A 15,735-nucleotide genomic window follows, 5' to 3' on the forward strand; every position below is an offset into this window, starting at 1 on the left:
ATGAATATTTATTATCCACATGTGAAGTTGTGTACCCACACCCGGTCACCCCCACCACCCTGGTCACACTCCGCCCCCCTCCCCACAATTTTTTTTTTCATTTTTTTTTATTATCTTAAACCTTCCATGAATATTAATCAACATGCAAAGTTGTACTCTCCGCCCACCTCGCTGCTCCACCCAATCACCCCGATGATGCAACCCCCCCCCTTATTTTTTATTTTCCATCAATATTTATTATCAACTATGAAGTTTTGCACCCTCACCCGGTCACCGACCGCCCCATCTCCACCTGGAATTTTTTTTCATCAACATTCATTATGTGAAGTTATGTACCGTCACACGGTCACTGGTACATACTTTCTGTAAACAATGATATATGCCAAATACCTACTAGTAAGCTTAGCCCTTAAGCTTTTATACAAGAAGACTATAGAGTTTTTCTGTGTTAGTCCATTTAAAACAAATGCCCCCTGAGCAGTGACAATTTTAACCTCAGAGGAATGATTTCAATAGAGGCTTTGACCCCAGAAACATGATTTTAACAAACTTAGTAAAGAACCACTACATAATGCTACATGCCAAATATCTAGGCTCAAAGCATTACAGTTTTAAGCAAAACAATGTATTATACTATATTATATTTTTTCTATGTAAAACAAGTAAACCACGGGGCACACCAATCTTTACCCCAGAGGCATGATTTTTTTTAACAAACTTGGAAGCAGACAACAACACAGACACATGCCAAATATCTATGCTTTAGACCATGAAGTTTCAGACAAGAGTTTGAAAGTTTTTCCTACATAAGGCTAAGTAAAAACAAGAGCACCACCTTGCGGGTGCTGATGCTCATCTGATTTTTTTTTGTATAATAGAAAAATTGTCCTACCCATGATTTTCTAAGTCCAAAAAGGGCCATAATTCTTGCAAAAATCAGGATGGACATAGTCAGCTTATGATGGTAAACAACTGTTGCAAGTTTCAAAGCAATAGCTTGAATAGTTTAGGAGAAAAGCTGACCTAAACATAAAACTTAACCAATAAATCTGATATTTTCTAAGTCCAAAAGGGGCCATAAGTCTTGCAAAAAGCAGGACAGAGTTATGTTTCTTGCTGTACATGGTCAGCTTATGATGGTGAACAAGTGTTGCAAGTTTTAAAGCAATAGCTTTGATAGTTTAGGAGAAAAGCTGACTTAAACATATTACTCAACCAAGAAAACTGATTTTTTTAAGTCCAAAAGGGGCAATAATTCTTGAAAAAAGCAGGATGGAATTATGTTTCTTCATGTACAGGGTCAGCTTATGATGGTGAACATGTGTTGCAAGTTTCAAAGCAATAGCTTTGATAGTTTAAGAGAAAAGGTTGACCTAAACATAAAACTTAACCAAGAAATCTGATATTTTCTAAGTCCAAAAGGGACCATAAATCTTGCAAAAAAAGAGGGTGGAGTTATGTTTCTTGCTGTACAGGGTCAGCTTATGATGGTGAACAAGTGTTGCAAGTTTTAAAGCAATAGCTTTGATAGTTCAGGAGAAAAGCTGACCTAAACATAAAACTTAACCAAGAAAACTAATTTTTAAGTCTAAAAGGGGCCATAAGTCTTGCAAAAAGCAGGACAGAGTTATGTTTCTTGATGTACAGGGTCAGCTTATGATGGTGAACAAGTGTTGCAAGTTTCAAAACAATAGCTTTGATAGTTTAGGAGAAAAGTTGACCTAAACATGAAATCTGATATTTTCTAAGTACAAAAGGGGCCATAAATCTTGCAAAAAGCAGGATGGAGTTATGTTACTTGCTGTACAGGGTCAGCTTATGATGGTGAACAAGTGTTGCAAGTTTCAAAACAATAGCTTTGATAGTTTAGGAGAAAAGCTGACCTAAACATAAAACTTAACCAGGCAACGCTGACACAGACGCCGATCAAGTGATGACAATAACTCATCATTTTTCCCCCAAAAAATCAGATGAGCTAAAAAACTGATAGGGGACAACTTGACAATGCTAACTACTAAACATCTGAGCTCAGGGCCTGGCTGTTTAAAAAAAAATTGGTTACCATGGCAACAAGAATTATGAATGGAATGATTTTCTTTGAATACCCAGGTCTAATTTAATCAACGTCTTATGTTCCGATGTCCTTTGAATAAGTGTGGACATAGATGTTAAATAGTAAAACAGAGTACATCTGAGGAAGTTGGAGCTATCACTGGAGTGTTTAATGATGATATTGGAAATAGCTTAAGACTGTTTTAAATTATATAGTAAAACTAGAGATATAATTCATGAAATATTGGTGAGAGTTACAGCTCTTGTGCCATACAATGTTGGTGATGAAGTGAAAAAACTAATTTAATTTTGGAACAAATCCATCCAATAATTACAAAGATAAAGAGAAAGTGCATCAAAACTTTACCCAAGGTGTGGACACAGAACCGACACCAATACAAACACCAGGTAGAATACTACAGCTCTCAATATACTTTGTACAGTCGAGCTAAAAAGCAAAAGTTTTTGAGTAAAAATGGCCGCCTAAACTTTGTTTACTGATGAACAAAACTTTTCAAAGACAACAGATATACGTGTTCTCTTTCCCTTTTTATTTCCATTTAAAAGGCAAATGTAGATACATTTACTAGATATATCTATAGTATAATGTCAGGCTACCTTTTAATATTATCAAAAATATACAAAGGGTTATTCAAAAATTCTGATTCACAGATTCAGAGCCAGCAACTATTCTTAATGAACTCTGAAACACAGAAAAAAATCATTAAAATCTATAAAAACAAAGCATTAACAACATTTTCACAATAAACACAGGACAATCAGATGATTTTCTAGGCATAAATTTGCTTTTTACAAAAAAAGAACTCCCCAAACAAGAGGACCATAATGGTCCTGAATCGCTCACCTGTCCCCATGTGACCCAGTTTTGAACGGAGATTGACATCATTTTTTCTATTATTTGACACAGTGACCTAGTTTTTGAGCTGATGTGACCCAATTTTAAACTTGACCTAGATATCATCAAGGTGAACATTCTCACCAATTATCATGAAGATCTCATGAAAAATATGGCCTCTAGAGATGTCACAACGTTTTTCTATTATCTGACCTAATGACCTAGTTTTTGACCCCACATGACCAAGTTTCGAACTAGATATCAAATAAGATAGAGGTCAAAAGGTTTTTCTATTTTTAGATCTACTGACCCAGTTTTGTACTTGACCTAGGTATCACCAAAATGAACATTCAAACTTTCATACAGACCCCATGAAAAATATGGCCTCTTAGAGAGGTCACAAGGTGTTTTTTTTTATCATTTGACCTACTGACCTAGTTTATGAAGGCACGTGACCCAGTTTCGAACTTGACTTAGATATCATCATGTTGAACATTCTGACCAATTTTCATGAAGATCCATTCAAAAGTATGGCCTCTAGAGAGGTCACAAGGTTTTTCTATTTTTAGACCTACTGACTTAGTTTTCGCACACATGTCCCAGTTTCAAACTTGACCTAGATATCATCAAGATGAACATTCTGACCAACTTTCATAAAGATCCCATGAAAAATGTGACCTCTAGAGTGGTCACAAGCAAAAGTTTACGCACGGACGGACGCACAGACGCTGCGCGATCACAAAAGCTCACCTTGTCACTTTGTGACATGTGAACTAAACACTGTTGCCTTTTCCAAACTTGCGAAAATTGGAGAATGAAAATGCAACAAACATCTATTTAATCTGCTTTCTAGCAAATTACAGATGTTTAATTGCTCAACCGTATGTATTGTATCAGGGCTCACGTTAAGATGGGTATAAGCATATGTTTTGCACTGAAATAATGCACTTATAAATGTATGGTAATTTTGTGCATATAAAAACGTAAATGAAATTACAGAAATGCTTGCAATTACTTTATTGTAGTGTAAACAAAAACTGGATGCATTAAGTAACATATACAGATAGACCAGTTTCGCTCTAAGCCCTCGATGTGCGAGCATGCACCTTGCAAATATTCCCATTCCGTTTACATAGTTATGGTGCGGTAATGTATTTTCAAAGTCGGTTAAAATTATCAAAATTCTGGTGACCAGAAAATAACAAAATATCACTTTCAAGGAGATAAAAAAGTAAACAAACACTCTACACATATTTTTAACCAATAGAAATTGATCTACCAAACATCCTTCTCCTGGCTCTAGCAATCTTCAAATGTCCACTATAGATACGCATTTTGAATCATTGCTAAGGGTGATCCTTTATGGAGAACCAGTGGTCGAGTACAACCCAAAACTAGCCACTCATCAGTGGGTAGTTATGGATAGAGGACTGTAAGCCAAGGGAAACAAACAAGAGGACCATGATGGTCCTGAATCGCTCGCCTCTTCCCACATGATCCAGTTTTGAGTATGACGTCGTTTTTTCTATTATTTGACATAGTGACCTAGTTTTTGAGCTCATGTGACCCAGTTTTGAACTTGACCTAGATATTATAAAGATAAAAATTCTGACCAATTTTCATGAAGATCCATTGAAAAATATGGTCTCTAGAGAGGTCACAAAGTTTTTCTATTATTTGACTTACTGACCTAGTTTTTTAAGGCACGTGACCCAGTTTCAAACTTGACCTAGATATCATCAAGGTGAACATTCTGACCAATTTTCATGAAGATCCATTCAAGGGTATGGCCTCTAGAGAGGTCACAAGGTTTTTCTATTTCAAGACCTACTGACCTAGTTTTTGATCGCAGTTGACCCAGTTTCAAACTTGACCTAGATATCATCAAGATAAACATTCAGACCAACTTTCATACAGATCCCATGAAAAATATGGCCTTTAGAGAGGTCACGTTTTTTCATTATTTGACCTACTGACCTACTTTTTGAAGGCACGTGACCCACTTTCGAACTTGACCTAGATATCATCAAGGTGAACATTCTGACCAATTTTTATGAAGATCCATTCACAAGTATGGCCTCTAGAGAGGTCACAAGGTTTTTCTATTTTTAGACCTACTGACCTAGTTTTTGACTGCACATGACCCTGTTTTGAATTTGACCTAGATATCATCAAGATGAACATTCAGACCAACTTTCATGAAGATCCATTGAAAAATATGGCCTTTAGAGAGGTCACAAGGTTTTTCTATTATTTGACCTACTGACCTAGTTTTTGCAGCACGTGACCCACTTTCAAATTTGACCTAGATATCATCAAGATGAACATTCAGACCAACTTTCATACAGATCCCATGGAAAATATGGCCTCTAGTTAGGTCACAAGGTTTCTCTATTATTTGACCAACTGACCTAGTTTCTGATGGCACGTGACCCACTTTCGAACTTGACTTAGATATCATCAAGGTGAACATAATGACAAATTTTCATGAAGATTTCATGAAATATATGGCCTCTAGAGAGGTCACAAGGTTTTTCTATTTTTAGACCTACTGACCTAGTTTTTGACCGCACGTGACCCAGTTTCGAACTTGACCTAGATATCATCAGGATGACCATTCAGACCAACTTTCACACAGATCCCATGAAAAATATGGCCTTTAGAGAGGTCACAAGGTTTTTCTATTATTTGACCTACTGACCTAGTTTTTGATGGCACGTGACCCAGTTTTGAACTTGACCTAGATATCATCAAGTTGAACGTTCTGACCAATTTTCATGAAGATCTTGTGAAATATATGGCCTCTAGAAAGGTCACAAGGTTTTTCTATTTTTAGACCTACTGACCTAGTTTTTGATGGCACGTGACCCAGTTTCGAACTTGATCTAGATATCATCAAGGTGAACATTCTGACCAATTTTCATGAAGATCTTGTGAAATATATGGCCTCTAGAAAGGTCACAAGGTTTTTCTATTTTTAGACCTACTGACCTAGTTTTTGATGGCACGTGACCCAGTTTCAAACTTGACCTAGAAATCATCAAGATGAACATTCAGACCAACTTTCATACAGATCCCATAAAAAATATGGCCTTTAGAGAGGTCACAAGGTTTTTCTATTATTTGACCTACTGACCTAGTTTTTGAAGGCACGTGACCCAGTTTCGAACTTGACCTAGATATCATCAAGGTGAACGTTCTGACCAACTTTCATGAAGATCTTGTGAAATATATGGCCTCTAGTGAGGTCACAAGGTTTTTCTATTTTTAGACCTACTGACCTAGTTTTTGACCGCACGTGACCCAGTTTCGAACTTGACCTAGATATCATCAAGATGAACATTCTGACCAATTTTCATGAAGATCCATTGAAAATTATGGCCTCTAGAGAGGTCACAAGGTTTTTCTATTTTTAGACCTACTGACCTAGTTTTTGACGGCACGTGACCCAGTTTCGAACTTGACCTAGATATCATCAAGATGAACATTTTGACCAACTTTCATAAAGATCCCATGAAAAATGTGACCTCTAGAGTGGTCACAAGCAAAAGTTTACGGACGGACGGACGACGGACACCGCGCGATCACAAAAGCTCACCTTGTCACTTTGTGACAGGTGAGCTAAAAAGCAAAAACTTGGCTGCTGAATTGCAAATTAACTGCAAACAAACATACAGGACCTGGTGTTACTTGCAATAAATGTTATAAAACTGATTTCTTGGTTTTTCTCGCCAGAAATTTTCATGAGCAAAATTACTCCTAGTCAAGTTCAGATTTTATCATTTAACTCATTCACAAGAATTATGACAAGTAAATACACAATGACATTAAAAGTTATCTGAAGCCATGAGCATGTAAAACAGATAGCAAAATTTATTCATATAAGAGAAACAATATAAAATGCCAAGAAAATCATCTCACTGCCCTTGATAAACAGAAGAAATAAATAATAATCTTTTTAAGCTTAAAACAAAGAAATTATATATATACCAAAACATGTAAGAATTTATAAATAATGAAACCAGTTCACTATAGAAATTTTACTAACTCCACAATGTAACTAAGTTAAACCATTTTTGGTCATATTTCAATAATCATTACCTGGACTAAGATATAATTATGTATTAATTTTTTTTGTACAAATCCTCTCAATCCCTCACCCTACCACTAACGCAAAATCATTTAATTTAATCACTTTTTAACAAGAAGTTGCAAAACTGCACTTTTTATGCTTTAAACATGGTCAGTGATGTTAGAAATCAACTTACTGATGCTCTAAAGGCATAAACCCCTTATTTGTATTCAATTTTTGACACAAAAATAGTTTCCGAAATGTCCCACTCAATAAAAAAACAAAATCCCCATCCCCATAAAAATTGTTTTAACAACCTACGTACCCTAATTTTTTTCAGCATGTTACCGGAAAACATTTTTTTTGGTTAGGCCTAATCAGGAATATTGACTGGAAATTAATCCTTCATGGACAATTCCTCATTTACAGTATTAATCCACATTAATAGGCTAGCAATACATGTCTACCTTAAAACACAAACAAGTTACTGGAAATAAAAATACCACTTTAAACATATATAAAATAAATAAATGATACAGAGGATATTTGTTTGTTTCAGTGTAAGATTGAAACATCTTTCACAAAAGAACACCAGATAAAATTTTTACGAGTGTCATAGCCATGAATGAAAATGTAGGATATGGTGTCTAGAGTGAAAGATATTTTGATCTTCCATGTAAAACAAAAACTTTCTTTTTATTTCACATTTTGACTAAATTTACCCATTTTAAAGTTTCTTACCAGTGAAAAATAAAGCTGATATTTTAAACTGAAAATAACCGATATATTTCACTGTTTCGATAATTCACTGGAAAACATGTAATAAAACCTAGTACTTAACTACTTTTTCTCTATATTTCACCAAAATACATAGAAAAAAAACAACAACAAAACTCGTTCCATTCTTAATACAGAACTAGAAGGTATTTTCGCTTCTTGGTTGAACATCACATCAACTATAGGTCATGGAGATTTTCCAGATTCTGATGTTGAAGGAACTTCGGGCATTATTTCAGGCACAGATCTGCACCTGGTAGAAAAAAAACAACCTACACCCCAAGCAAAGTTTTGTATACAAAGCAGCAACAAGCAACTGTTTATAGTCCGTGCCCATAGTCACTAAGTGAAGGAGCTCATTTTGTATTGCTGATTTGCTTACCTCACCTCATATACTAAGTATTAGGTACAGTATGGCATGTTACCTAGGTTACATACCTGTCAGCTGATGAAATTATAAAGGCTTACATTTTATATTTCTAATTAGCATCATTCTAATGTAAAGATTAAAAAAAAAAAAAAAAAAAAAAAAAAATGGGAAAGAAATACAAGAGCTGTCAGTTGACAGCGCACTCGACTATTCTCAGTCGCTTGATAGTATAATAAAAGCTATGAGTAAAACTTTAACATTACAATAAGCATATTCTAAGTCAAAAAGGGGCCATAATTCAGTCAAAATGCTTGATAGAGTTGCCTCCTCCTTTTTACAGACTGGGGTCATGATGGTAAACAAGTATGCAAAATATCAAAGCAGTATCTCAATGGACTCTGAAAAAATTTGGGGTGGTACGCTAACTTTAACATTTGTGTGACGCTCACGCTCGCGCTAACGCTCATGCCGACGCCGGGGCGAGTAGGATAGCTCCCCTATTCTTCGAATATTCGAGCTATAAATGGATTGTGCTACTATTGAAAATGCACCCAATATATAGTTTATTATGTGTACGTTTATTGTGTTTACACATAACGAAAGAACTAAACAGGGACACTAAATAACATGTATCGCTCACCTGAGTACCACTGCTCAAAATGATATGATTGTTTCAAACCAATCTCATTAGAAGTTGTTAAGGTGTATTCATTTAGATAAAAAATAAAGGGAGGTAATTTGTCATAAATTCAGTCAATATATATCTTCACTGATTGTCCAAGTCCATCTGTTGACATAAATGAAATTTCAGATCAGTATCTTCATTAGTTACGGAGATATACCCATTTCAATTTGAAACAAAGGGAGGTAATTAAAATAGTCCATAGTTATCTACCCTGATTGTCTCAGTCCAACTAATGACAATAATGAAATTTCAAATAAGTCCTATAAGTACTTACTGATATAAATCCATTTTGATTACAATCAGGGGAGGTAATCAGATATTAAATAACCATGGAACCTACGATTGGATCTGACAGATTCATCATAGAATCAAAGATTTATTGTCGTTGAAGATATTTTGGAAGTTTGTATCAAATCAAACCATAAATGAAGTCTCTATATGGCTGCAAAAGCCAAAATAGTAAATTTTGGGCCTTTAAGCGGCCATAACTCTAGAACCCATAAAGGAATCTGGCCAGTTCAAGGAAGGAACCAAGATCTTGTGGTAATACAAGTTGTGTAGAAGTTTGGTTAAAATCAAATCATAAATGAAGCTGCTATTGTGCAGACAAGGTCAAAATAGCTAATTTTGGTCCTTTCAGGGGCCATAACTCTGGAACCCATTAAGGAATCTTGCCAGTTCAAGAAAGGAACCAAGATCTTAAGGTGACACAAGTTGTGTGCAAGTTTGGTTAAAATAAAATCATAAATGAAGCTGCTATTGTGCAGACAAGGTCAAAATAGCTAATTCTGGCCCTTTCAGGGGCCATAACTCTGAAACCCATAATGGGATCTGGCCATTTCAAGAAAGGAACCAAGATCTTATGGTGATACAAGTTGTGTGCAAGTTTGGTAAAAATCTAATCATAAATGAAGCTGCTATTGTGCAGACAAGGTCAAAATAGCTATTTTTGGCCCTTTCAGGGGCCATAACTCTGGAACCCATAATGGGATCTGGCCAGTTCAAGAAAGCAACCGACATCTTATGATGATACAAGTTGTGTGCAAGTTTGGTTAAAATAAAATCAATAATGAAACCACTATCGTGCAGACAAGAAATTGTTGACGCACAGACGGACGCAGGTGATCACAAAAGCTCACCTTGTCACTATGTTACAGGTGAGCTAACAAGTAGCTGCGTTCAATAAACGCTTGATGCCCCCGGTGGCATCCTTGTTGATACAAAACAACCCAAGTCCAAAACTAGGTCAATGTCAAGCTGAGGTCAGGTGATGTCTGAAGATGAGGAATGGTCACAGGTTACATCTGCATTAGTATCAAGTCATTCTAGTTAGGGGTATTGATGCTAGACGAAACGGTCCCATTTGGTTAACCTTGTACGGACGGACGGATGAACAAACGGACGGACAGGACAATCACTATATACCTCCCGCATGAGTAGATGCCTATGGCATAAGAATTCTTTTTTTTTGAAAACAACATCGTATAAATATTCCTATAAGAGGTATGTCCTTTACTTTGTAAAAAACAAAAGTGAAAGAAAACCAACAAAAAACAAACATTGAATCAATTGCAAACATTTGGCTAGAAAACAATTAACATCACAGTCAACAACATGCATACAAAATATGTACATAAACCCATATATATATTGAAAGACAGCAACACTTTTTATACACTTAAATTTCACACAATTAGCGGTGGACAACACTTCTCTATTATCTTTTATAATTCATGTATCTTGTTCTTTTATAGTCAGTGAAATGTTTTTTTCTAAACAATTTCATAGTCAGTTAACCCGATAAGCCTACAAATAAATAACTTGTCCTGTTTACTAATATCAAAATAAAAGTTAACGTATACTAATGACCAAAATTGATATCTCACAAAACAGTTAGAATCGTAATGAAAAGAAACAATGAAGTAGCTTACACACGTGTATTATATCTTATAACAACACTTGCAATGAACTAAGGGTTGTTCAGTTTTGTTGTGCATGTGAGTTAACAAAAGCCATACAACTCTTACGATTTGGCATAAAAATAGCTGACTTTGTCCCAAGTAAAAAACAACAACATTGGTCGAATTGACTATATTTATAGAAAATAAAGAAAGATGAAATTCGCATGTTTTGGTCGAAAAACTTACATGTGATAAAAAGCTTACATTTTTGTCATTGCTTTAAATTGCCTCATTTCATTACACTGGTTTGAAAAGATCAATATGGAAAGCCATTAGTGTGTGATCCTCAATAAAAAAAAATGCAATATGGAAAAATAGTTGAGGATCCTCTATTAATTCTGTTTACTTGCTTATTACATCTTTTAACATAAAACTATAAAACAGATACATAGCAATGCTTACAATATTGTATTCTGTATGAAAAATAATCATCATACCTAAAACTGCAAAATGTATCAAAATTGAAATCTAACTACAATACCAGTATCTGAAATAAAATATGCTTTGTTGATAAATATTGCCTTTAGTTCTATACTAAAACTATAACCACAAGATATACAAGATTAATTATACATTTTACGTTTCTTAACTTTACGCCCTGACAATGTTTCATATTGGTAACCGGACTGGTTCCAATCATCATCTGAAGAATCAACAATGCTATTTCTGTATACTTCTACACTTGACTGCTTGAAAAATGGTGGTGGTCCAGACCATGAATCATCATCGTCATCGTCTTCATCATCACTAGGGTACCAGCCTGGGTCAGTGAATCCTGCGGGAGGAAAAAGTTCTCGATGGACAAATGGTGAAGTTTCCTCATGTTTCATAGGTTTTGATAAAGCCATCTTAATCTGTGGGTACTTATCTTTCCTTACCGCTTTACGACCAACTTTACCCTTCGACTTTCCACCTTTAGAAACTTTTCCACCATGTTTGTGCCCAGTTTTTGTCACAACCCCACCAGTATGAACAACTATCTTAGAATCACATTTGCTTTTTTTGTCTTCTTTGCAAGTCTGTCTTTTAAGCAATTCAGCTTTTTTCCGTCTTTGCTCCTTCAAAATCTCCAATTCATTTTCAACAGCTTTGTTAAGAGTTTCTCGAAACTGCAAGCGCGCAAATTTCAGTTTCTCTTTTGATGGCCAACAATTCTCAGAAATATTTTCCTTTTGCACAAGAACTGTTGGGACTGCCCCAGCTATTTCTGGTATTCGCATTGACAACTTGCGAATAGGTGCGTTTTCCCGATTTGTAAACTTAGGTTTATAGGGGGTGTCACTCATTTTATTTGGATCTATTGCACTAAGTGTGTTTGTATTGACATACACAAGAGACTGTCCATACATGTGGTCGTGGGCCATATTTTCCTCCTTCACTTGAGAGTCTGTAAAGGGTTCTTCTTTTATATATACTGGAGCACTACAAAGGAACTCAACATCATCATGAAGTGGCTGAAAATTCTGTTTTCGGTTCTTATTTTCTGGAGATATTTTCAGTCTCCTTACAGCACTTCCTCCATTTCTAAGTGGACTGTTTCTGCTTTCTAGTAAAGCCTTCCCCTGAGGAGATCTCAACCATTCATCTACTATGCTGGTATTTCCTGTCACATCACCAAAAAGGTTTTCTTGAAAGCTTGCAATAAAATCTTTGTCCCATTCGTCAAATGCTCCCTTGGAGGGACTCTGATTTATCAACTTGAACGGACTGAGAGAGGAATCTTTGAACGGACTGAGCGATGAATTTTTAAATGGACTGAATAAACCAGGTTCTAACTTTACTGGACTCAAGCTGATTGTGCCTGGGTTGGAATCTGTGTTACCCCTCAGAGGACTGGCAATAAAGGCTGCAGTACGATCCATTGTTGATAACCCCGTCTGGTTACTAGGCAAGTTAGAGGCTGGAGAAATACCTGTAATGATGAATAATAATCAAATCTTGGTCAAATACTTTTCAAGATATGCACAACACATTTGGACAGATAGACGGACAAGGTCAAATCTAAGTGCCCCCACAAGAAGTGGCATGAAAATTCCATGCAGAGTAAATCAGCAGAAAATAACTCATATGTTACATGTTAGTAACAACTGATCACTGACTGCAGTGCTCTGTGACCTTAACCTTTGTAGGTATTAAGCTACACACCTTTTCATCAGCTGTATAAAAGTACAGGTAGAACCATTTGAATAATTTCAGACGGACAGACAAACTAACAGATTACTATATGACAGTATATAATTATAGCTCCATCTTGCACATCTTACACTGATGATCAAACAGATTCTTCGATTAAAATTTCAATTTCAACAAACTGCCACAAAAAATAATTTGTCACCACCGTAATTTATAACTGAAAATTGTGTTTACGGCATCTTTAGGTAAATTTATGAAATGATTTTTCAGTGGCATAAATGACTTGCTATATTTACCAAAACTGAACTTTGCAGGTGATGAACTGTAACCGCTGTCAAATGATGACTCGGGTTTCAAAGAAAACACTGTCTCTACTCCAGCTGTTACAAGCTTGTCTCCATGATGTATGCTGCTGTCACCTTCATACATACTTTATCTGGTTACTGCTTCTTATAAACATAGGACCTGAAAATATAAGGTCTCTTTCATAAATTATACCACCTGAAAGTTCTTGAAAATAATTAAACACTGGTAACAAAAAGATCAGTTAAATGTGGATTTAAAAAATATAGTACAGATGCACTTTCTGAATGAAAACAAAAGCATTCAGTGTATTTGTTCAGTTAATCATTATGCTATATATGATAAAACAAGGACATCACTCGTCTGCAAGTGCTGGATAATATGTAAGAAAAGAGTTATAGTTCAGATTTTCTAAGTATAAAAAAGGGCCATAATTCTAACAAAATGCAGGTTAGAGTTATAGTTCTTGAATTACATAGTCCCCTAATGATGATAAACAAGTGTGGGAAGTTTCAAAGCTGTAGCTCATTTAGTTTTTTAGAAAAGGTAACCCTAAATAAAAAATTTAACCAAGAAACTCAAATTTTCAAAGTACAACTAGATGCCCACAGGGAACATATCGAGCCCGCTCTTTGACCCAAAACTGTGACCTTGACCTTTGACATAGAGTCTGTCTCACTGAGTTAAACATTCATGCCAAATATAAACAAGATTCCTCAATGCATGTCAAAGTTATGGGTCGGACAAGACCTGACATGACCTTTGATCTCCAACTGTGACCTTGACCTTAAGATAGGAACCTGGGATTCGCGCAAGACACTCCGTCTCACTGAGGTATACATTCATGCCAAATATAAACGTGATTCCTCAATGCATGTCAAAGTTATTGGCCGGACAAGACCTGACATGACCTTTGATCTCCAACTGTGACCTTGACCTTTGAGATAGGAACCTGGGGTTTACGCATAACACTCCGTCTCACTGAGGTTAACATTCATGCCAAATATAAACAAGAGCTCGTAGAACACGAAATGCCCCCCTTGATACATTCATTAATTGCACAAGGAACAGAAATTATTTGGTCACTGTACACAAAAGTTCTATTGTTCTGGGTCAATGTGACCTTGACCTACTGACCTCAAAACCAATAGGGGTCATCTGCTGGTCATGATTAACCTCCCTATCAATATTCGCTCCACCCCTTGTTTACACCCCTTTTAGAAGTCGGAGTTGATTCATTTTTGTTGATAACCGTGAATGTATAAGAACTGCGTGTAACTTGCGTTTAGGAATCATTTTAATGATTTTTTGTAAGTATCAGTCGGAATGTTTTTATCTAATTTCGCGAAGTATTCGGATAAAACATTTGAAAGCTTGTCACTACGTTCGTACTCATGTTTGTTTTGTGTATTAACGTCTGCAGAAGCCCAAGGGATATGTTTGTGACCTTGACCCTTGACCTCCGGTCTCGGTCACAAACAATCCCCCGGGCTTCTGCGACGTTAATACACAAAAAAACGTGTATTATCCCTTCAAGAGGGTCACTGACCCTAAAGTGCTCGCCTGTGTACAAGGCTTCAAGTGTGCTTATATAAGTACTGAGTTAGGTTTCTTCTATGTTAAGCAATATTACATACATGTCATACACACTTTTGAACCTAGGGAAATAATTTGAAAAATCACGGTAGACATTACAAATCTGATATCACATGTCAAATATCAAGGCTCTAGCTATTATTGATTCAGAGAAGAAGATTTTCAAAATTTCTAATATATAAAAGCCTATAGTAAGTACATATCAGACACAGGGGTGTGGCCATCTTTTGACCTTATGGCAATAATTTGGACAAGTATGGTATACATAAAGGGAAAAGTGACCATGCCCCCTGGCACCCATGTTTTTTGACAAATTGAAATAATTTGAATAATCTTTGTAGAAGGTCACACAAGAAGCATTTGTGTAAAATTATTTTAAAATTGGGCTAGCAGTTTCACACAAGAAGACTTTTAAAGTTTCCACTATATACATATAGGGAAAAGTGACCATGCCCTCTGGCAGCCATGTTTTTAGACAAATCAATATAATCTGAACAATCTTGGTAGAGGGTGACAAAAGGACCATTTGTGTGAAATTATTTCAAAATCGAACCATCGGTTTAGGAGATGTTGTTTGAAGATTTTTCTATTTTTAGCTCTGGGGGCCATGTTCTTTGATGAATCAATATAATTTGCAAAATCTTAGTTGAGGGTGACATAAGGACCATTTGTGTGAAATTATCTTATTAATAAAACTTTAACCAAAACAATTTAAGTTAAAAAGGGGCATAACTCTGTCAAAATTCAAACACAGTTATTGGGATTGTTTCTCCTGGTGCAGACTTCGATAGTAAATAACTATTTTAAGTTTCAAGTTAAAAGCTTTGATAGTAACAGAGATACTGGACTTTATCAAAAACTTTAACCAAACAAGACCTGTCCGTAAGACAGCCAGTGCTTGACTATTAGGATCATTGTCACAGAAGCAGG

General features: G+C 35.8%; 1 protein-coding gene across 1 annotated transcript in view; it reads right to left on the bottom strand.

The window, feature by feature from the left end:
- Positions 1 to 2,588: 2,588 nt before the first annotated feature.
- LOC123529779 (uncharacterized) overlaps positions 2,589 to 15,735 on the bottom strand; it is a 30,185-nt gene continuing 17,038 nt past the window's right edge. Inside the window, exons 2-3 of the mRNA XM_045310301.2 lie at positions 13,203 to 13,371; positions 2,589 to 12,685 (exon numbers count right to left, since the gene is read on the bottom strand). Of these exons, the coding sequence (XP_045166236.1) occupies positions 11,337 to 12,685; positions 13,203 to 13,335 (1,482 nt within the window). The 5' untranslated portion in view covers positions 13,336 to 13,371 and the 3' untranslated portion in view covers positions 2,589 to 11,336. The remainder of the gene's footprint in view (positions 12,686 to 13,202; positions 13,372 to 15,735) is intronic.

This window comes from Mercenaria mercenaria, chromosome 13 (genome assembly GCF_021730395.1).
Source record: "Mercenaria mercenaria strain notata chromosome 13, MADL_Memer_1, whole genome shotgun sequence".
Taxonomy (NCBI): Eukaryota; Metazoa; Mollusca; class Bivalvia; order Venerida; family Veneridae; genus Mercenaria; species Mercenaria mercenaria.